This window comes from Bombina bombina, chromosome 9, assembly GCF_027579735.1.
Source record: "Bombina bombina isolate aBomBom1 chromosome 9, aBomBom1.pri, whole genome shotgun sequence".
NCBI classification, from domain to species: Eukaryota; Metazoa; Chordata; class Amphibia; order Anura; family Bombinatoridae; genus Bombina; species Bombina bombina.
In genome coordinates this window covers 14,451,011-14,475,317 of record NC_069507.1, presented here as the reverse complement: position 1 = coordinate 14,475,317, position 24,307 = coordinate 14,451,011, and the positions used below count along the sequence as shown (strand labels likewise).

Sequence of the window (24,307 nt, the reverse complement as noted above, 5' to 3'; positions counted from 1 at the left end):
CATAACTGCTGTTAACACGGGCCCACAAGCTCCATATGGAGCTTGATAAATGGGCCTCATATTATCCAAATTAAAAATCCACTGGAACTCTTTCTGTAGTAAGTGCTTGGCCCTGTCTCCTCCCCTTGGTGGCATTGGGACATGGTGTATGATTATCTGTCTCGGATCAGAGACCCCATGCTTGTTGACCAAAAAATGTCTGGGCACCGGCTGATCAGACTCTCCTTTCTTAATGGCACTTCGAATGGCCGACCGGTGGTCCTGAGATCATCCTGGGTTTTCCCAACATAAAAACTGCCACATGGGTAATGCAAAAGGTAATGTAGTCTGTGGTTCACGTCACTCTATATCTAATATAGAATTTTTTGTTGCTTTGTGTTAAGCCACCACAGGTTGTATAACAAATAGGTGCACTGTCGCTAAACTATTATGTTTACATAACGTATATCGCTGTTTCACTTTTTGCTTTTTTAGAAATGTTGTCCTTGCTGAGGCTTCTTACCGCCATCTGCGCATGCGCAGTTGCGCTGAATGCACGCACAGGAGCCCGGCAGTGTAATCACACAGTGGAGGTCTATGGGTATATATGGGTGAGGTTTTCTGTTTGTATTTTATTGGTCTGAGGACGGGGGTGACCCCAAAAACGTTTACCACTTAATAAAAGGGTATTTTTAAGCGGAGAGTGACTTTTGGATTAAATTTGCTACATACAGGAGCTGGCAGCTGTGTCTTATGAGAGTGTGTGCGGGATCTTGTCTGTTCTACTTGCTATATATATCTATAGATAGATACTGGTGTCTTACAATACCACTATTTGTGTCCAATATTGTTTAAATTCTCATGTTAGTGTGAAGAATTTATTTAGGGTGATTTGTACACGAGCTCCCTAATGGATAGATACAACCGAGCTGCTATTCTTGTTTTTATTACCGATATTAAAGGGATATTAAACCTAAAACATTTTCTTTTGTGATTCAGACAAAGGATACAATTTAAAAAAAGTTCCCAGTTTACTTCTAATATCAAATTTGCTTTGTTCCCGTGATATTCTGTGTTGAAGAGAAACCTAGGTAGACATCTGGAGCACTAAATGGCAGGAAGTAGTGCTGCCCTCTAGAGCTCTTGCAAACGTGTAACATTCTTGTAAAACTGCTGCCATATAGTGCTCTTGAAATGTTCTGGCTCCTGAGCGTACGTCCCTACTTTTCAACAAAAGATACCTAGAGAACAAAGAAAATGTATAATAAAAGTAAATTAGAAAGTTGTTAAAAACGCTGCTCTGTCTGAAACATGAAAGAAAGAAATTGGGTTTTGTGTCCCTTTTAATGTTTAGTCTAAGTTTGTCCAAATCATAAATTCCACTAAAAGAGCGCCTACGAAAGGCTTAAAATAATGCGATTGCGTTACTACTTAATCAGGTAGCAGAGATCCCAGGATATCTAGACAAAGGCTCTGATAGCTGAAATATATAGACGCTGTGGAGTTTGTGCAGAGAACTTATAACAATTGCACTAGGCAGAACGGACCACTTGAATAATATCAAGGCGGTGTATATATGTCAGGGACCGAGTGTACAGGTTATTCTCTGGCACCTATAGATTGTGTGCACAGTACTTCCGTAACAAGCTAGACAAATAACCAGGCAGTATATATATGTCAGGGACCGAGTGTACAGGTTATTCTCTGGCACCTATAGATTGTGTGCACAGTACTTCCGTATCAAGCTAGACAAATAACCAGGCAGTATATATATGTCAGGGACCTAGTGTACAGGTTATTCTCTGGCACCTATAGATAGTGTGCACAGTACTTCCGTAACAAGCTAGACAAATAACCAGGCAGTATATATATGTCAGGGACCGAGTGTACAGGTTATTCTCTGGCACCTATAGATTGTGTGCACAGTACTTCCGTATCAAGCTAGACAAATAACCAGGCAGTATATATATGTCAGGGACCTAGTGTACAGGTTATTCTCTGGCACCTATAGATTGTGTGCACAGTACTTCCGTATCAAGCTAGACAAATAACCAGGCAGTATATATATGTCAGGGACCGAGTGTACAGGTTATTCTCTGGCACCTATAGATTGTGTGCACAGTACTTCCGTATCAAGCTAGACAAATAACCAGGCGGTATATATATGTCAGGGACCGAGTGTACAGGTTATTCTCTGGCACCTATAGATTGTGTGCACAGTACTTCCGTATCAAGCTAGACAAATAACCAGGCAGTATATATATGTCAGGGACCGAGTGTACAGGTTATTCTTTGGCACCTATAGATTGTGTGCACAGTACTTCAGTATCAAGCTAGACAAATAACCAGGCAGTATATATATGTCAGGGACCTAGTGTACAGGTTATTCTCTGGCACCTATAGATTGTGTGCACAGTACTTCAGTAACAAGCTAGACAAATAACCAGGCAGTATATATATGTCAGGGACCGAGTGTACAGGTTATTCTCTGGCACCTATAGATTGTGTGCACAGTACTTCCGTATCAAGCTAGACAAATAACCAGGCAGTATATATATGTCAGGGACCGAGTGTACAGGTTATTCTCTGGCACCTATAGATTGTGTGCACAGTACTTCCGTATCAAGCTAGACAAATAACCAGGCAGTATATATATGTCAGGGACCGAGTGTACAGGTTATTCTCTGGCACCTATAGATTGTGTGCACAGTACTTCCGTATCAAGCTAGACAAATAACCAGGCGGTGTATATATGTCAGGGACCTAGTGTACAGGTTATTCTCTGGCACCTATAGATTGTGTGCACAGTACTTCCGTATCAAGCTAGACAAATAACCAGGCAGTATATATATGTCGGGGACCGAGTGTACAGGTTATTCTCTGGCACCTATAGATTGTGTGCACAGTACTTCAGTATCAAGCTAGACAAATAACCAGGCAGTATATATATGTCAGGGACCTAGTGTACAGGTTATTCTCTGGCACCTATAGATTGTGTGCACAGTACTTCAGTATCAAGCTAGACAAATAACCAGGCAGTATATATATGTCAGGGATCTAGTGTACAGGTTATTCTCTGGCACCTATAGATAGTGTGCACAGTACTTCCGTATCAAGCTAGATAAATAACCAGGCGGTATATATATGTCAGGGACCTAGTGTACAGGTTATTCTCTGGCACCTATAGATAGTGTGCACAGTACTTCCGTATCAAGCTAGACAAATAACCAGGCGGTATATATATGTCAGGGACCTAGTGTACAGGTTATTCTCTGGCACCTATAGATTGTGTGCACAGTACTTCAGTATCAAGCTAGACAAATAACCAGGCGGTATATATATGTCAGGGACCTAGTGTACAGGTTATTCTCTGGCACCTATAGATTGTGTGCACAGTACTTCAGTATCAAGCTAGACAAATAACCAGGCAGTATATATATGTCAGGGACCGAGTGTACAGGTTATTCTCTGGCACCTATAGATTGTGTGCACAGTACTTCCGTATCAAGCTAGACAAATAACCAGGCAGTATATATATGTCAGGGACCGAGTGTACAGGTTATTCTCTGGCACCTATAGATAGTGTGCACAGTACTTCCGTATCAAGCTAGACAAATAACCAGGCAGTATATATATGTCAGGGACCGAGTGTACAGGTTATTCTCTGGCACCTATAGATTGTGTGCACAGTACTTCCGTATCAAGCTAGACAAATAACCAGGCAGTATATATATGTCAGGGACCGAGTGTACAGGTTATTCTCTGGCACCTATAGATTGTGTGCACAGTACTTCCGTATCAAGCTAGACAAATAACCAGGCAGTATATATATGTCAGGGACCGAGTGTACAGGTTATTCTCTGGCACCTATAGATTGTGTGCACAGTACTTCCGTATCAAGCTAGACAAATAACCAGGCAGTATATATATGTCAGGGACCGAGTGTACAGGTTATTCTCTGGCACCTATAGATTGTGTGCACAGTACTTCCGTATCAAGCTAGACAAATAACCAGGCAGTATATATATGTCAGGGACCGAGTGTACAGGTTATTCTCTGGCACCTATAGATTGTGTGCACAGTACTTCCGTATCAAGCTAGACAAATAACCAGGCAGTATATATATATGTCAGGGACCGAGTGTACAGGTTATTCTCTGGCACCTATAGATTGTGTGCACAGTACTTCCGTATCAAGCTAGACAAATAACCAGGCAGTATATATATGTCAGGGACCGAGTGTACAGGTTATTCTCTGGCACCTATAGATTTTTTGCACAGTACTTCAGTATCAAGCTAGACAAATAACCAGGCAGTATATATATGTCAGGGACCGAGTGTACAGGTTATTCTCTGGCACCTATAGATTGTGTGCACAGTACTTCCGTAACAAGCTAGACAAATAACCAGGCAGTATATATATGTCAGGGACCGAGTGTACAGGTTATTCTCTGGCACCTATAGATTGTGTGCACAGTACTTCAGTATCAAGCTAGACAAATAACCAGGCAGTATATATATGTCAGGGACCGAGTGTACAGGTTATTCTCTGGCACCTATAGATTGTGTGCACAGTACTTCCGTATCAAGCTAGACAAATAACCAGGCAGTATATATATGTCAGGGACCTAGTGTACAGGTTATTCTCTGGCACCTATAGATTGTGTGCACAGTACTTCCGTATCAAGCTAGACAAATAACCAGGCGGTATATATATGTCAGGGACCTAGTGTACAGGTTATTCTCTGGCACCTATAGATTGTGTGCACAGTACTTCAGTATCAAGCTAGACAAATAACCAGGCGGTATATATATGTCAGGGACCGAGTGTACAGGTTATTCTCTGGCACCTATAGATTGTGTGCACAGTACTTCAGTATCAAGCTAGACAAATAACCAGGCAGTATATATATGTCAGGGACCGAGTGTACAGGTTATTCTCTGGCACCTATAGATTGTGTGCACAGTACTTCAGTATCAAGCTAGACAAATAACCAGGCAGTATATATATGTCAGGGACCGAGTGTACAGGTTATTCTCTGGCACCTATAGATTGTGTGCACAGTACTTCAGTATCAAGCTAGACAAATAACCAGGCAGTATATATATGTCAGGGACCGAGTGTACAGGTTATTCTCTGGCACCTATAGATTGTGTGCACAGTACTTCCGTATCAAGCTAGACAAATAACCAGGCAGTATATATATGTCAGGGACCGAGTGTACAGGTTATTCTCTGGCACCTATAGATTGTGTGCACAGTACTTCCGTATCAAGCTAGACAAATAACCAGGCAGTATATATATGTCAGGGACCGAGTGTACAGGTTATTCTCTGACACCTATAGATTGTGTGCACAGTACTTCCGTATCAAGCTAGACAAATAACCAGGCAGTATATATATGTCAGGGGCCGAGTGTACAGGTTATTCTCTGGCACCTATAGATTGTGTGCACAGTACTTCCGTATCAAGCTAGACAAATAACCAGGCAGTATATATATGTCAGGGACCGAGTGTACAGGTTATTCTCTGGCACCTATAGATTGTGTGCACAGTACTTCCGTATCAAGCTAGACAAATTACCAGGCAGTATATATATGTCAGGGACCGAGTGTACAGGTTATTCTCTGGCACCTATAGATTGTGTGCACAGTACTTCAGTATCAAGCTAGACAAATAACCAGGCAGTATATATATGTCAGGGACCGAGTTTACAGGTTATTCTCTGGCACCTATAGATTGTGTGCACAGTACTTCAGTATCAAGCTAGACAAATAACCAGGCAGTATATATATGTCAGGGACCTAGTGTACAGGTTATTCTCTGGCACCTATAGATTGTGTGCACAGTACTTCAGTATCAAGCTAGACAAATAACCAGGCAGTATATATATGTCAGGGACCGAGTGTACAGGTTATTCTCTGGCACCTATAGATTGTGTGCACAGTACTTCAGTATCAAGCTAGACAAATAACCAGGCAGTATATATATGTCAGGGACCGAGTGTACAGGTTATTCTCTGGCACCTATAGATTGTGTGCACAGTACTTCCGTATCAAGCTAGACAAATAACCAGGCAGTATATATATGTCAGGGACCTAGTGTACAGGTTATTCTCTGGCACCTATAGATTGTGTGCACAGTACTTCAGTATCAAGCTAGACAAATAACCAGGCAGTATATATATGTCAGGGACCTAGTGTACAGGTTATTCTCTGGCACCTATAGATTGTGTGCACAGTACTTCAGTATCAAGCTAGACAAATAACCAGGCAGTATATATATGTCAGGGACCGAGTGTACAGGTTATTCTCTGACACCTATAGATTGTGTGCACAGTACTTCAGTATCAAGCTAGACAAATAACCAGGCGGTATATATATGTCAGGGACCGAGTGTACAGGTTATTCTCTGGCACCTATAGATTGTGTGCACAGTACTTCCGTATCAAGCTAGACAAATAACCAGGCAGTATATATATGTCAGGGACCGAGTGTACAGGTTATTCTCTGGCACCTATAGATTGTGTGCACAGTACTTCAGTATCAAGCTAGACAAATAACCAGGCATATATATCTGTAGGATCTCAGCAAAGTGCAAGGTGTGATTTACAGTGGATTGATCACTTAAAGGGACAGTCAACACCAGAATTTTTGTTGTTTAAAAAGATAGATAATACCTTTATTACCCATTCCCCAGTTTTGCATAACCAACACAGTTATAATAATATACTTTTTACTGCTGTGACTAACTTGTATCTAAGCATCTTCTGACCGCCCCTAATCACATGACTTTTAGTTATCTATTGACTTGCATTTTAGCCAATTAGTGCAGTGTCTGCCACAATCCACGGGCATGCTTACAATGTTATCTATAGGGTTTACCTGAACTAGCTCTCCCCTGCTGTGAAAAGCAAATACAAAGCATGTGATTAGAGGCTGTCTTCAAGGGCTTAGAAATTATCATATGAGCCTTCCTAGGTCTAGCTTTCAACTAAGAATACCAAGAGAACAAAGCAAAATTGATGTTAAAAGTAAATTGGAAAGTTGTTTAAAATTGCATGCCCTATTTGAAAAATAAGTTTTTTTTTGGACTTGACTGTCCCTTTAAGCAAGAGCAGGGGTACTGGGCATTCAAAAGCCTGCCCCACATCTGATTGGTGACTCAAAGGTCACGTGACTGAACAAGATTTTGTCGGTAGGACCGGGAGAATCAGAAAACTGTGGACGCCGCCAACTGGAAATGGTGGATAACTGCCTTCCATGAGTAATGGCTGAACTGTACATTTACTCTAGATCTTGAGAACAATTGTGTTGAATATTTCAAACCCGGGATTCTTTTTTCCATATCTCACAGCTCTAACAAATTATATATATTTTTTAAACAAGTCCTTATACAGATTTTTAGATAAATTATATTCTACTAGTCCTAAAGCCCGTTTACACAGGCCATTTTTTGCAGTACAGCGGTCCCACCCTTTGCTCTCTATCTCCCCCTCTCTTTTGTGCTCTCTCCCCCTCTCTTTTGTGCTCTCTCCCCCTCTCTTTTGTGTTCTCTCCCCCTCTCTTTTGTGCTCTCTCCCCCTCTCTTTTGTGTTCTCTCCCCCTCTCTTTTGTGCTCTCTCCCCCTCTCTTGTGTTCTCTCCCCCTCTCTTTTGTGCTCTCTCCCCCTCTCTTTTGTGCTCTCTCCCCCTCTCTTTTGTGCTCTCTCCCCCTCTCTTTTGTGCTCTCTCCCCCTCTCTTTTGTGCTCTCTCCCCCTCTCTTTTGTGCTCTCTCCCCCTCTCTTTTGTGCTCTCTCCCCCTCTCTTTTGTGCTCTCTCCCCCTCTCTTTTGTGCTCTCTCCCCCTCTCTTTTGCGCGCTCTCCCCCGCTCTCTTTTGCGCTCTCTCCCGCTCTCTTTTGCGCTCTCTCCCGCTCTCTTTTGCTCCCCCTCTCTTTTATGCTCCCCCTCTCTTTTATGCTCCCCCTCTCTTTTATGCTCCCCCTCTCTTTTATGCTCCCCCTCTCTTTTATGCTCCCCCTCTCTTTTATGCTCCCCCTCTCTTTTATGCTCCCCCTCTCTTTTATGCTCCCCCTCTCTTTTATGCTCCCCCTCTCTTTTATGCTCCCCCTCTCTTTTATGCTCCCCCTCTCTTTTATGCTCCCCCTCTCTTTTATGCTCCCCCTCTCTTTTATGCTCCCCCTCTCTTTTATGCTCCCCCTCTCTTTTATGCTCCCCCTCTCTTTTATGCTCCCCCTCTCTTTTATGCTCCCCCTCTCTTTTGCTTTCTCTTGCTCCCCCTCTTTTATGTTCCCCCCCCCCCCCCCTCTTTTATGTTCTCTCTTTTTCACTCTCACTCTCTCCTCCACCTCTTTTGCGCGCTCTCTCTCTCTCCCCCTCTCTTTTGCGCTCTTTCTCTCCCCCCTCTGTTTTGCCCTCTCTCTCCCCCTCTTTCTTTTTTAAGACACAATGAGTCCATGGATCATCTTAATTACTAATGGGATATTCACCTCCTGGTCAGCAGGAGGAGGCAAAGAGCACCACAGCAGAGCTGTTAAATAGCTCCTCCCTTCCCCCCCACTCCAGTCATTCTCTTTGCCTATGTTGGTGATAGGAAGTGGTGAGGTGTTAGTTAGAATTCTTCAATCAAGAGTTTATTATTTTTAAAGTATTACAGGATTGTGCTGCTTTGTTCTAGGGTGTAGCCGTAGTCCATATCAGTCTCTACAGTAGAGCTTTTGGTGGCTTTAGAGCAATGGGAACTTGTGGGACATAATTCTCACTGCGCCTCCCATATTCTGATGCTGCCCTTACCAAGAAAACCTGAGGGATTTTTACTCAGGACTTTCGTTTGTTTCCAGGTCCATGGGAGGGAGAGGACCTCTTAAACATGAGAACTGCCTTGCTGCCAGGCAGAAAATGAGGTAAGTGCTGACTTTATTTCTGGGGGTAGAGGATCTCGGAAAAAGGTCTGGGCACTTTATTATTTTTATATAGACCTCATTGAACTTGTACTCAGATTCCCCTAGTGTTATTAGGGGACATGATGGCAGTGAGGACGCAGGCACTAGCATGTTTTACATTGACAAACTGTGCAAGAGCGTTTGCAAGAGATGTGGAATAACAGTGAGATTGTCTTTTTAGCATAATTGCTCCCGGTGTTTTTTGTTCAGAAGGGTGCTGACGACATAGAAACTGTGCAAGATCCTTTATGGGACATCTAGTACACAGAGGAAACGCTGTATACAATCAGACTGAGCAGCTGTTTAAACTGTAACTGTTCAGTCTGTCCACTTGCTCCCAGTGGCTATACTTAGAACAATGGCGACCGGGAGATTACATCTTATGTTTCTATTTGTTAATGTAATTACAGTAAGAGTGGTGTTTCCGCGAGTGAGCGGACTAGCATTGTTTCTCTGGGGTAAAGATCTTTCTTTTACTTGAGTAGGATCTATCCTTTTGCTCCCGGTGTTTTTTGTTCAGAATATGGCAAACCGGGAGACAACTTGAGTAACGTCCACAATGGGCAGAGCTTGTAAACGGCGCAAAAGTGTTTCTCTTCTCCCTCATAACTCTTCTAACTAATCGCTAGATATGGAGGATGGCGCCTTATAACAAACACTTCTGGTTATCGGAAGAAACGAGTACTGTATAATTTCTTGTGCTCAAGTCAGCGCTATAAGGAGGTCAGGATTTGTATAGAGAAGGGTGTCTGACGCCTCATATGGGTCAAGCTGGAATGTAGACGGAGTTAATAGTATTGACAATTCTCCCATACATGTTCAACCATGTCTGACCTCGTAAGAATATAAAGGTTCACTTTTTATCACTTAAGGAGACAGCAATGCTGACTATACATTACAACAGGCTAAGTCTTGTTTCAGTATTCTACCATATGTGAGGCAGATTGATTAAAGAGGTATACATTACATTTTCTATCTCAAATGCAATGCCCTGCGGTTTCTTGCAATTTCCATCTGGAATTGCTGCACAAGTCATTGCTTCATCAAAGTCATAGGCAATGCCTGTGAACAAAGAAATGACGTTGATAAAATTATGCAATGTTTAAAATTTAAAGAGACAGTAACGTTTTTTGTGTTAATTTCCGTTAAAGAATCCAGCTGTTTTTATTTGTGTAAATCATCTTTTAGGATTAAAGGTGGTCCAGGAGACTCTACTAGAGGTCTCTTGCTTTTGGCTTGGATTCCAATGTGGTTCTACCAATCTGCTTCTATTTCTCATTTATTGAGAAATCTTTGGTGATGAGGATAGACTTGTTCCAATCCTCCTCCTTCTAGGCACATACTGCTTAGGAGCATACTGACAATGGTCAAATATATAACAAATTTCTCCTAAGGTGTTACAAAAAATTTATAGCCCAGATGGAGTTGCCCTGTTTTTAATACATTGTCTATTCTTTCCCCACGCTATTAAAAAAAAAAGTGTGCAGGAAGTCTTCTTCTCTCAGAGTAGTGTGATTGACTTATTGGTGGTTATTTTGAATGTTTCTTCCCTGCAGTTAAGAGGAAGATATTTCTGTAATTCCGGACAAGGAATTTTCAATCTCAGATGAGGTAAATGCCTTTATCTGATCAGGAGCTTCTTGAGGAAGTTTTAGCTACTCTGGGTGGCTCTGACACCAGTAGGTTTTTCTAATATTTAGATGGAACCGTCTTGGTGGAAGTATTCCTGTACCAGATAGGGTTATAGGGTTCTTCCCCCCTTTTCTTCCCCTATACTTAGAAGGAAGATAACCAGGGGAAATTAGAATTCCTTTGCTGGTCTAGAATTTTTTAACACAAAGGATAGAAGTTCCTTCGGGACTCTATGCAGATGACGGACCCTATGATTAATAGTTAGAGGGTCTACATTGTCAACCTGCGGTTAGTGTGACTACTGTTTCCAGTGCGGCAGCGTACTGGCTTGTTGCATTGTCTATTTCTATGGACCGACAACCCTCTCGCAGGAATAGGAGAAGGGATCTTAAGTGAGTAAGCTCCTTTAATGTAATATAGGAAAAGGGGAAAAAATGCATTCCTCCTACTAAGCACAGAGACCCTATCGAACTTAGCATAGGGGAAATCGGTTTAAGAAACTTGTTGCTGACACAACATGAGGGGGCGTGCACCCTACCTGTAAGGGGGCAGGTTCTCCTTCTCAATCAAGTTTGGTTTGATGATCATTATATGTTCGTGGTTCCCAAAAAGGAGGGAACCTTCAGACCAATTTTAGACCTCAAGAGTCTAAACAAATCTCTCAGGTTTTGTCTTTCAAGAATTTGTACCATTCTTCTATTGATCCAGGAGGGTCAATTTATGACAACAGTGGATTTAAAGGACACATATCTACAGGTTCCTATCCACAGGGATCATCACAAGTTCTTAAGGTTTGCCTTTCGAGACAAGCACTTCCAGTTTGTGGCTCTTCCTTTCAGTCTGGCCACGGCTCCCAGAATCTTCTCAAAGGTTTTGGGGTCTCTACTCACCTTATCTGGATGATATTATAGTCCAGGCAGGTTATCCTTCCTGAGAACTCACGGGTGGAAGGTAAATTGGAATAAGAGTTCCTTAGTCCCAAATACAGGAGTGACTTTCTGGGAACCATAATAGATTCCATATCTGTGAAAAAAAATTCTGACAGAAGTTAGGAAATCAAAGATTATAGATAATTGTCTATCCCTTCAGTCCATTCCTCGGCCGTCAGTGGCCCGGTGCATAGAGTTAATCGGGCTGATGATAGCGGCAATTGACATCATCCACGTTTGTTCGGTTCTACCTCAGACTTCTGCAGCTATGCATGCTCAGGTAATGGAACAGAGATTATGCAGACTTGTTTCCTCGACTGGAGCAGGAGACAAGGAAATCACTTCGATGGTGGTTGTCTCTGGATCATCTCTCCCAGGGAACCTGTTTCCGCAGACCGTCCTAGGCGATTGTGACAACAGACGCCATCCTTCTAGGGTGGGGAGCTGTCTGGGGTTCACTAATGACTCAGGGAGTTTGGACTCTTCCTATAAACATCCTGGAACTGAGAGAGATTTCCAATGCTCTTCTGACCTGGCCTCATTTAGCCTTGGCCCAGTTTATCAGGTTCCAGTCGGACAACATAACTCAGTGGCTTACTCCAATCATCAGGGAGGAACCAGAAGTTCCTTGGCGATGACAGAGGTATCCAAAATACTTCAGTGGGCGGAGGCCCATTTTTGCTGCCTGACGGCGATCCACATCCCAGGGGTGGATAGCTGGGAGGCGGACTTCCTGAGCAGGCAGACCTTTCATCCGGGGCAGTGGGAAACTCCATCCAGAAGTGTTCTCCAGCCTGATTCTCAAGTGGGGTCAGCCGGAATTAGATCTCATGGCATTGCGACAGAATGCCAAGCTCCCGAGATACGGGTCGAAATCCAGGGACCCCCAGGCGGAACTGATAGATGCTCTGGCGGCCTCTTGGACCTTCAATCTAGCATACCTGTTGTCCTCCGTTTGCTCTTCTTCCTCGAGTAATTGCTCGAATCAAACCGGAAACGGCCTCAGTGATTCTCATAGCACCGGCCTGGCCTCGCAGGATTTGGTATGCAAATCTGGTGGAGATGACATTTCTTCCACCTTGGAGACTTCCGTTGCGGTAGGACCTTCTGATTCAGGGACCCTTTCTTCTCCCAAATCTAGTTTCTCTGAAGCTGTCTGCTTGGAGATTGAATGCTTCATTTTTCCAAGCGGGGGTTTTCTGATTCGGTCATAGAGACCATGATTCAGGCTTGTAAGCCTGTAACTAGAAGGATTTACCATTTTATTTGGTGTAACTATCTTTATTGGTGTGAATCCAAGGGCTACTCATTGAGTAGAGTTAGGATTCCTAGGATTTGGTCTTTTCTCCAGGAAGGTTTGGAGAAAGGTTTATAGATGAGTTCCCTAAGGGGTCAAATCTCTGCTTTATCTATCTTGTTACACTAACATCTGGAGGATGTCCCAGATGTTTAGTCTTTTTGTCAGGTTTTGGTCAGGATCAGACCTGTGTTCAAACCAGTTACTCCTCCATGGTGTCTAAATTTAGTTCTCAATGTTCTTCAAGGGGCTCTGTTTGAGCCTATGCATTTCTTAGATATTAAGTTTTGCGTACCACATTAGGATTTCTTCCTAAGGTTGTTTCTGATCGGAACATTAATCAGGAGATTGTTGTGCCTTCCTTGTGTCCTAATCCTTCTTCTAAGAAGCAAAGACTTTTGCACAATTTGGACGTGGTCCGTGCTTTAAAGTTTACCTGCAGACGATTGACTTTCGTCAGTCTTCTTCTTTGTGGTTTTCTTGGGAAAACACAAGGGACAGAAAGCTATGGCTACTTTTCTTTCTTTTTGGCTGAAGAGTATCATACATTTTGCATATGAGACTGCTGGACAGCAGCCTCCAGAGAGAGTTACGGCTCATTCCACAAGGGCTGTAGCTTCCTCATGGGCATTCACAAATGAAGCTTCTGTGGAACAGATTTACAAGGCTGCAACTTGGTCCTCTCTTCACACTTTTTCAAAGTTCTTCATATTTCATACTTTTATTTCGGCTGAGGCCGCTTTTGGGAGAGAGGTTCTTCAAGCAGTGGTGCCTTCCGTTTAGGTTACCTATCTTGTATCTCCCCCTCTCTTTTGCTCTCTCCCCCTTATCTTTTGCTCGCTCCCCTCTCTTTTGCTCGCTCTCTCTCCCCTCTCTTTTGCTCGCTCTCTCTCCCCTCTCTTTTGCTCTCTCTCTCTCCCCTCTCTTTTGCTCGCTCTCTCTCCCCTCTCTTTTGCTCGCTCTCTCTCCCCTCTCTTTTGCTCGCTCTCTCTCCCCTCTCTTTTGCTCGCTCTCTCTCCCCTCTCTTTTGCTCGCTCTCTCTCCCCTCTCTTTTGCTCGCTCTCTCTCCCCTCTCTTTTGCTCGCTCTCTCTCCCCTCTCTTTTGCTCGCTCTCTCTCCCCTCTCTTTTGCTCGCTCTCTCTCCCCTCTCTTTTGCTCGCTCTCTCTCCCCTCTCTTTTGCTCGCTCTCTCTCCCCTCTCTTTTGCTCGCTCTCTCTCCCCCTCTCTTTTGCTCGCTCTCTCTCCCCTCTCTTTTGCTCGCTCTCCCCTCTTTTGCTCGCTCTCCCCTCTTTTGCTCGCTCTCCCCTCTCTTTTGCTCGCTCTCCCCTCTCTTTTGCTCGCTCTCCCCTCTCTTTTGCTCGCTCTCCCCTCTCTTTTGCTCGCTCTCCCCTCTCTTTTGCTCGCTCTCCCCTCTCTTTTGCTCGCTCTCCCCTCTCTTTTGCTCGCTCTCCCTCCCCTCTCTTTTGCTCGCTCTCTCTCCCCTCTCTTTTGCTCGCTCTCTCTCCCCTCTCTTTTGCTCGCTCTCTCTCCCCTCTCTTTTGCTCGCTCTCTCTCCCCTCTCTTTTGCTCGCTCTCTCTCCCCTCTCTTTTGCTCGCTCTCTCTCTCCCTTCTCTTTTGCTCGCTCTCTCTCTCCCTTCTCTTTTGCTCTCTCTCTCTCTCCCTTCTCTTTTGCTCGCTCTCTCTCTCTCCCCTCTCTTTTGCTCGCTCTCTCTCTCTCCCCTCTCTTTTGCTCGCTCTCTCTCTCTCCCCTCTCTTTTGCTCGCTCTCTCTCTCCCCTCTTTTGCTCGCTCTCTCTCTCCCCTCTCTTTTGCTCGCTCTCTCTCTCTCTCCCCTCTCTTTTGCTCGCTCTCTCTCTCCCCTCTCTTTTGCTCGCTCTCTCTCTCTCTCCCCTCTCTTTTGCTCGCTCTCTCTCTCCCCTCTCTTTTGCTCGCTCTCTCTCTCTCTCCCCTCTCTTTTGCTCGCTCTCTCTCTCTCCCCTCTCTTTTGCTCGCTCTCTCTCTCTCCCCTCTCTTTTGCTCGCTCTCTCTCCCCTCTCTTTTGCTCGCTCTCTCTCTCTCCCCTCTCTTTTGCTCGCTCTCTCTCTCTCCCCTCTCTTTTGCTCGCTCTCTCTCTCTCCCCTCTCTTTTGCTCGCTCTCTCCCCTCTCTTTTGCTCGCTCGCTCTCTCTCTCCCCTCTCTTTTGCTCGCTCGCTCTCTCTCTCCCCTCTCTTTTGCTCGCTCTCTCTCTCTCCCCTCTCTTTTGCTCGCTCTCTCTCTCTCCCCTCTCTTTTGCTCGCTCTCTCTCTCTCCCCTCTCTTTTGCTCGCGCTCTCTCTCTCCCCTCTCTTTTGCTCGCGCTCTCTCTCTCTCTCCCCTCTCTTTTGCTCGCTCTCTCTCTCTCTCTCCCCTCTCTTTTGCTCGCTCTCTCTCTCCCCTCTCTTTTGCTCGCTCTCTCTCTCTCTCCCCTCTCTTTTGCTCGCTCTCTCTCTCTCTCCCCTCTCTTTTGCTCGCTCTCTCTCTCTCTCTCTCTCCCCTCTCTTTTGCTCGCTCTCTCTCTCTCTCTCTCCCCTCTCTTTTGCTCGCTCTCTCTCTCTCTCCCCTCTCTTTTGCTCGCTCTCTCTCTCTCTCCCCTCTCTTTTGCTCGCTCTCTCTCTCTCTCTCCCCTCTCTTTTGCTCGCTCTCTCTCTCTCTCTCCCCTCTCTTTTGCTCGCTCTCTCTCTCTCTCTCCCCTCTCTTTTGCTCGCGCTCTCTCTCTCTCTCTCCCCTCTCTTTTGCTCGCTCTCTCTCTCTCTCCCCTCTCTTTTGCTCTTTCCTATCTTTTTGTCTCTCCCCCTCTTTCTATTTCTCTCCCCTCTCTCTCGCGCCAACCATGCCCGCTTACGCCCCGTCCACGCTCCCACCCGGCCACGCTCCCGCCGGCCAAGCCCACTTTCGGCCCACTGCCGCCTCTCTCGCGCCAACCATGCCCGGTCACGCCCCGTCCACGCTCCCACCCGGCCACGCTCCCGCCGGCCAAGCCCACTTTCGGCCCACTGCCGCAAACAGCATGTCAGGTAAGGCCAGGTGTGTTTGTCCTCGTGCTGTCTCTACTGCGCATGACGGCTTCGGACAAACACACTTGGCCTTTTATATTATAGGATATCTTTTATACATTTGCTTTTGTACATATTGTATTTTTATATGTCACACAAATTGTTGTTTAGCGCTAACCCATTGTATATAAGTGCACCCATATAAAGAAGTCGCAGCCTATACATTTGCTTTGTATAAGGAATCCTGTGATCTCCTTTTGTTGTTAGCTGAATGTACTCATAATGCTTGGTGTATGGGGGTTTCTTAGTCCTTTATCATGTTTTTTATTTCTTACAGTGAACTGGAAAGCTATTTATAGTTCAGCGCTTTCTTGTTTTTATAGGATACATCTTATGTATTTTTGAGGACAAAGTAAAACTTTGGTGACAAACTAGTGTCTGCCATTCACCCCTGACTTAATTTATTTATTTATAAAATATTTTACCAGGAAGGATACATTGAGATTTCTCTCGTTTTCAAGTATGTCCTGGGTCCACAAAACATTGCATTGATACAATAGGGTACAATAAAATACAAAAACAATAATACACAATAGATGCAGAAATTTAACATAGAGCAGGGAATATATAATCAACCATGATGGGTGCATTCTGTTTTGAGATATGTAGAGAGGGATCTCTTAAAGGATTTTAGGCTTGTGGAGGGTTTGAAAGTGTGCGGGAGGTTGTTCCATAATTGTGGTGCTCTGTAGGAAAAGGAGGATCGAGCGGCTTTCTTTTCTTTCTAATGACACAATGAGTCCACGGATCATCATTAATTACTGTTGGGAATATTACTCCTGGCCAGCAGGAGGAGGCAAAGAGCACCACAGGAAACTTAAGTATCACTTCCCTTCCCACAACCCCCAGTCATTCTCTTTGCCTACGTTAAGAGCAAGGAGGTAGTAAAGTTCAGGTGTCTGAAAGAAGATTCTTCAATCAAGATTGTATTATTTTTCAGCAGTGCAAGATTGTCCTGCTTCCTCCTGGAGTTTAGCCGTAGCCCATGTCAGTCTCTTCAGTTTTGCAGTGGTGGCTTTTAAGCATTTGGGAACTTGTGGGGTATAATCCTCACTGTACCTCCCAAATAGTTGTTGCTGCCCTAACTTGAAAGCCTGAGTCAGATTATTTTTTTCACAGATCCATGTGAGGGAGAATGCCTCTCAAATCTAGAGAACTGTCCAGCTGCTGGACGGCCGCTAGGACATGCTAGGATATTACTCATGGCAGTGTGCAGGCACTTAATGTGAGATGTGAGAGACGCTGTTACCTCTTTAATGGTGATGAAGGGGTTAACAGTTGTATGAGGCTTGTTTTTGGTATAAGCAGATATAAATTTTATGATTCTCTTATGTTGCAGCGAGGGGTCCTGTTTATTATTTTTATTGTGAACTGGATCTCTGAACCTCTAGGTCCTTACTTAACTTCAGAATAGACCTAGAGGTTTTGATAACAGGCAGCCTTGGTGCTTTATTTCTCAGTAAATTAGCGAGTAAAGCTTATATCTTGCATGAGAAATTTTCTGTGTATTAGCGCGCCGTGTTAATTTATGCTGTGCATTTGCTTAACAGTTTTGGGGCCGCCTCCTTCTTGGTCACTTAGGAATGGAGGCCATGTTTTGTACCTGTATTTTTTTGTTTTTCTGACAATCATGCGACCCGTTTCCTTCTCAGAGAACGGAGCGGCGGGCTTGTAGACAGTCTTATACTGTTATGGTAGTCTGATTATCTACAGCTGTGTTTATCGCTCATGAGAAACATAAATGCCCCAATAATATTTATGTTTTTGTTAAACATCGCCAGCAGTCTTAAGTGGAGACTTCTATATTTGGAAGTCTTTTTAGTTCTTGTCCCTATAAGTCATAGTTTTATGAAGGGAAAAGAGAATTGGGCTGTTTTTGAATGTTATAGGAGTAAAGGAATCATACAATCATTTATAAGTTTTTTTATCATTAAATAATGTTCTTTCATGTTTATGCTACAGGAGAACAGAGATCTGTCCCTATATAAATATATTATCCATACACTTAAGGTGACAGTGTAAGAGAACTGAAGATGACTTTAAGCTGGCCTCATATCTCTCAGGGTGATGCAGTTTAGGCAATGCCACAGCTCTCTCCTCAAACGTCCCAGGCTTTTATGGCATCACAAGCAGGGTCCTGCGGTTCCTCTCAATCTCCTGGAGGAGTTTTTTTGCTTGCAGAATTGCTGCCCAGGTATCTTTTGTGGCATCAGTGGCTTTTTTGTTTTTCCTATACTTAAAGGGACATGAAACCCAAATGTTTTCTTTAATGATTTAGAAATAAAATTCAATTTTAAACAACTTTCTAATTTACTTCTATTATCTAATTTGCTTCATTGTCTTGATATCCTTTGCTGAAAAGCGTATCTAGATAGGCTCAGTAGCTGCTGATTGGTGACTGCACATAGATGCCTTGTGTGATTGGCTCAACCATGTGCATTGCTATTTCTCCAACAACGGATATCTAAAGAATAAAGCAAATTAGATAATAGAAGTAAATTAGAATGATGTTTAAAATTGTATCCTCTACCTGAATCATGAAATAATTTTTTGGGTTTAATGTCCCTTTAAGGGAATTCGCAAAAGGAACATTAGAAATTTCTGATAGGTTTCTGTCCTTCCTACCACTGCACAAATTGCCCTCCTGCATAAGCTAATGAGGAGGATGTGTCGGTAGCCCCTGATTTTATTTTATAGAAATAAAGTGCTTCTTTTCTGGAGTTTGTTTCCTCTAAGAGGAAAGTTAGACAGTTTTAGAGCACCTTGTCAGTTGAACTTTTGATGGTACTGTTCAATATGAGCCTAATGTCTCCCAGGATGATGCTGTTTAGGCAATCCCACAGCTTTCTCCTTTTATGTCCAAAATTTTTTTGGCGTCCCATGCAGTGCCCTGCGGTTCCTCTAAATCTCCAGGAGGATTTTGTTTGCTTCCAGATTTTGCAGCTCAGGTATCCTCTGCGATATCTGTGGTTTTGTCTGTTTTTTTCCTTATTTCAGGAAATGTGCAAGAGGATTTATTATATTTCAAATTTTAAGGTTTCTGCTCCATATTTTATTATGCTGGTGGCTCTCTCTCTTCTGTGCTGGTGAAGAGTTTTCGCAGTAGGTTTCTGAGGGCGAATTCTCAGATTTGGACAATTCCTTCATCTGACGCTGAAGTCATATCATTTAGATGTATGCTTGATCACCTTGTGTAGTTTTAAAGGAGGTTTTGGCTACTTGGATGACATAGATCCCTTGCTGTTGTCAACCTTTGAGAGTTATGTGAACTTAGTCATTTCAGTGATGTTCCTTGACATGCCTGGGATATTGTCACAGGAGAAGCTAGGGATACCATCTCCATGTCTCCTGTCCTTTAAGGGTTTTTCCTGTCACTGACCCCATTATAATGCACGGTGCCCTGAGTAGAAGGGAGCTTTCCTCCCTTAAGGATCCATGGAAAAGAAGTTGGAGGTTCTATTGTTCGTTTAGAGCAATGCCTTGTCTTAGACTTACTGTGCTAGTCCGCTGGTCACTGTGGCTGACATTTTGGTCAGCTGAGAAGCCTTTTCAATTTTTAGGTTTACTCCAAATCCACACTTCTAGCATTTTCTTTTTCAAGGCTAAGACCTTGTTTGGGCTCGGTCTGGTAGAATTATCCTCTGACTATATGGGTTTTTTCTACCACATGTCAAGAGTAAGACTAAAGGAAAGTTTTCCTTTTTTCCTCTTTATGCAGTGTCAGTCCATGTTTTTGGAGTCCAATCTAAGTTTCCCTTCCAAGGGCAGATTTCTCCTTCTGAGTATCTGCAATCCAGGTATGATAAGAGACTTTGCTTGAATTGGGTTCAGGACATTTCTCTATGGGGGTGATCGTTTCAGTCTGGGAACGGGATCTAGGCATTTACCTCAAGTTTTCTCAGGTTCTGACCTTCAATGTAGTATCCATTCTGTTTTGGTTCATGAGGGCCTATTCAGACCAAACATAGACCTGAATGATGTGTATTTATTGTTTCCGTGATCTTCTCAAGTTTCTGAGTTTCGTCTTCCTAGTAGGACTTTTAGGTCCTGGCGTCGGGCAAGGGTGCTTTCTGGATACTATACAGTTCAGGTGTCATCCTTATTTTGAACAAACTCTCTTTCAAGAGATCTTGTCCAATCTATTTTCCCATGAAGGGGAAATTAATCTGGAAGAGAGTTCATTTGTTCCATCTTCAAGGGTGATTTTTTTGGGGACCTTATTAGGTTCTCTATCTTGGAGAAGATTCCTCTCCGCAGTCTCTTGTCCGACCAGCAGCAAGCTTTACTCGTCCGGTCAATAGAGCCATCTTGCTACCAGAGCTGGGAGTCTGGATCTAACTGCAGTTGTTTTTTGTTTTTTTGTTCCCTTCAGTCTCTTATGGTAGGAGGAAATTGGTCTGATGATTTAGTGGACATCACTCCTTGTTGTTATTTTCATAAGAGGAGATCATTTGGATCTGTCTCAGAGGATGGATCTAGATCAGTCGACAAAAGATTTTTCTCCCGTAGTGGTTTTCAGGAGTATCTGTCTCAGGACGCGTGTTTCTGGTGACGTTCCTGGGTTATGTGACCACGGACGCCAACCTGCTGGTCTGATATTCGCTTTTAGGTGCAGGAAGGATGCACGTGGAGTGTTGCTTTCCTCCTTTTCATATTGAATGGAGACAGATTTACAATGCTCTGAATTGGTCTTAACCATCCTTTGTTTGGTCCCAGTCGGACGATATAACCTCTATGGCATTTATTTTTTACCAGTAAGGAACTAAAAGTAAAGTTAGCCATGTAGGAGGTGACTGGGATTGTTCAGTGGGCAGAAGTTCACTGTTGCTGTCTGTCATGAACTGTCAGTTACTTCATCCTGGGGAGTAAGAACTTCTTTTGGAGGCGTTCTCTAGTTTATCCCTCAAGAGGGGGATGCCGGAGTTGGATCTGATGGCGTCTCGGCTAAATGCCAAGCTTCTAGGGTACGGTTCTAGGTAAAGGGATCCTCAGGCCGCTCTGATAGATGCTTTGGCGGTCCTTTGGGATTTCAGACTGACTTACCTGGTTCATCCGTTTGCTCTCCATCCACGAGTCATCACTCCTATCACAAGGTAGGGAGTGTCGGTGAATCTAATAGCCCCTACGTGGCCTTGCAGGATCTGGTGTGCAGACCTAGTGGAGATGTTGTCTCTCCTACCTTGGAGGCTGCCTCTGAGGAAGGACCTTCTGAATCGGGGTCTCTTTCTTCATCAAAATCTGGTTTCTCTAAAAGCTGACTGCTTGGAGATTGAAGGCTTAGTTCTGTCTAATTGTGTTTTTTCTGAAGTCGGTCATTGAGACCATGGTGAGGGCTCACAGACCGGTTTTTAGGATGTTTCTAATAAATATCTTTTTTTGTGTGTGAATCCATGGGTGTCTCCTGGAGTAGAGTCCAGATTCCTTGAATTTTTCCCTTTCTCCAGGATGGCCTGGAGAAGGGTTTTGTCAGCAAGGTTTGTTTCTTGTTGCTATTTCTTCTGCAAGGAGAGTATCAGAACTCTCGACTCTGCAGTGTGATAATCCTTTTCTTATCTTTCTTGATGATAAGGTGGGGTTTCGTACTAAGTAAGGTTTCCTTCCTAAAAGATGTTTCGGACAGGAATTTTAATCAGGAAATGAGTGTTCCTTCTCTGTCCTAATCCTTCTTCTCATAAGGATCGTTTGTTACACAACCTGTATGTTGTGCGTGCTTTGAAATTCTTCTTACAGGGGACTAAGGCTTTTTGCCGGGATTCTGCCTTGTTTTTTTCTCTGGGAAACACAAGGGTCAGAAGGCTACTGATTCTTCTCTTTTTCTCTTGTTGAGAAGTTTACTTTGGTTGTCTTATGAGACTGCTGGACAGCAGCTTCCTGAGAGAATTACTGCTCATTCTGCGAGGGCAGTTTCCTTTTCCTGGACTTCCACAAATGAAGCATCTGTGGCACAATTTTGCAGGCTGCAAATTGGTCTTCTCTGCATACTTGTTCCAAATTTTAATACTTTTGCTTCGGCTGAGGTTTCTTTGGGAGAAAGATTTTGCAAGCAGTGGTGCCTTCTGTTTAGGTTCCCTGTCTTGCCCTCCCTTATCATCTGTGTCCTCTAGCTTGGGTATTGATTCCCAACAGTAATTAATAATGATCCGTGGACTCACCGTGTCATTAGAAAGAAAACAAAATTTATGCTTACCTGATAAATTTACTTCTTGACACGATGAGTCCACAGCCGCCCTGTTTTTTTCAGACAGTTTGTTTATATAAACTTCAGGCACCTCTGCACCTTGTGGTGTTTCCTTTCATTCCTTTTCCTTCGGTCGAATGACTGGGGGTTGTGGGAAGGGAAGTGATACTTAAGGTTCCTGTGGTGCTCTTTGCCTCCTCCTGCTGGTCAGGAGTGATATTCCCAACAGTAATTAATGATGATCCGTGGACTCGTCGTGTCAAGAAAGAAAGAAAGAAGTTTATCAGGTAAGCATAAATTTAATTTTTGTATGGAGGCAGACTAAATAATGTGCAGATACTGGATCGGAGGTTATAGGAGGTGGGAACAGCCGGGGAGAGCATTCTGCTCAGGTAGGGTGGGAGCTTCCCAGAAAAGCTCTTAAACAACAAGGCTGGAAAGATGGAGGGTGCGTCTGGATTCCAGCAACAGACAGTTTAGTTCTTTTAGCATGTCACAATGGTGGGTCCTGTAGTTACATTGTAGCACAAAGCGGCAGAACGAGTTATACAATGTATTAAGTTTATCAAGGTGAGTTTGCGGTGCAGGTGCGTATACTACGTCCCCATAATCCGTGATTGGCATCAGCATTTGTACAATCTTTTTTTCTTTACGTTAGAGCTTAGGCAGGATTTGTTTCTGTACAGGGCACCTAGTTTTGCAAGTTTTTCTATGTGGAGGCCAAAAGATAGATTGGGGTCTAACAACATACCTAAGTATTTAAAAGAGTGGACTGCGGTCGGTGTGCAATTTGATTTTGTTTTGATGGGAATTTTATAAAATACATTATTGGATTAGAAAAAGCAGCAGGGTGCAGAGAGGGGTCCCATGTTGCGCCAAGACACCAGGGAAGCTGGTAGTTCGCTCTTCTCTATTACCTATAAATGGCAAGTACACCTAACATATGTCCCAGGGTGAGGCTGTGCATTTCTTCCTAGTCAGGGAAAGTGGAGATCAACGGGGGAAGTTACGCCAAGTCTGCTCATTACTACCATTAGACCTGGTGTAATACTGAGCATCAGTTTGTTCTGCTTCTCTGTGAGAGGAATCAGAAGAGACGTCCTTCCAGGATCTCTTCAGCTGCGTTGTGTTGTACTTAAATCTCTCTGATATTTAATCTCTTACTAATGCTTAGTTATTTTATTTATTTTCCACCAGAAAGTTCAAGAAAAGAAAACCATAATGAAAAAAGAAAGTCTTGATACTTCTAAAGAAAGTGCCGCAGCACCCCACAAAGAGGCAGATATCCTAAAGCCAGGAGATGATGGGGTTAGTAAGAAGAAAATGATTTGCACGTTACAGATTAGGGATAAATAGTAGAAGATCTTTCTAATTACAATTGAAATGCACTGGTTTAGTTTCACCATCATTTGCTTCTAATAAGCTCTTTAGTGTAAGGACTGTAGCACAAACGTGCGATTAGCTGCTGTCTGCAGAGGGTCACATTCTGCTACGTGTCTTAAAGGGATATGAACGTGCTATTAGCTGCTGTCTGCAGAGGGTCACATTCTGCTACGTGTCTTAAAGGGATATGAACGTGCTATTAGCTGCTGTCTGCAGAGGGTCACATTCTGCTACGTGTCTTAAAGGGATATGAACGTGCTATTAGCTGCTGTCTGCAGAGGGTCACATTCTGCTACGTGTCTTAAAGGGATATAAACGTGCTATTAGCTGCTGTCTGCAGAGGGTCACATTCTGCTACGTGTCTTAAAGGGATATGAACGTGTGATTTTAAACAACTTTCTAATTCACTTCTATTATGAGGTAAGCTCAGGAGTGTGCAAATAGCTGGAGCACTAGATAGCAGCACTATTACCTGTCATGTAGTGCTACAGATACTACCTAGGTATCTCTATAACACAATATTATACATTAGCAAGAGCACTAGATAGCAGCACTATTACCTGTCATGTAGTGATACAGATACTAACTAGGTATCTATATAACACACAATATTATACATTAGCAAGAGCACTAGATAACAGCACTATTACCTGTCATGTAGTGCTACAGATACTACCTAGGTATCTCTATAACACACAATATTATACATTAGCAAGAGCACTAGATAACAGCACTATTACCTGTCATGTAGTGCTACAGATACTACCTAGGTATCTATATAACACACAATATTATACATTAGCAAGAGCACTAGATAACAGCACTATTACCTGTCATGTAGTGCTACAGATACTACCTAGGTATCTCTATAACACACAATATTATACATTAGCAAGAG

The 24,307-nt window shown here is 43.5% G+C and overlaps 1 protein-coding gene across 4 annotated transcripts in view; it reads left to right on the top strand.

Moving 5' to 3' along the window:
- The window catches only part of LOC128639761 (WASH complex subunit 2A), a 168,471-nt gene that overhangs the window by 86,649 nt on the left and 57,515 nt on the right, over positions 1-24,307 (top strand). For all 4 annotated transcript variants that reach the window (XM_053691892.1, XM_053691890.1, XM_053691891.1 and 1 more), the window contains one exon: positions 23,224-23,334. In XM_053691892.1, coding sequence (XP_053547867.1) covers positions 23,224-23,334 — 111 coding nt within the window. The remainder of the gene's footprint in view (positions 1-23,223; positions 23,335-24,307) is intronic.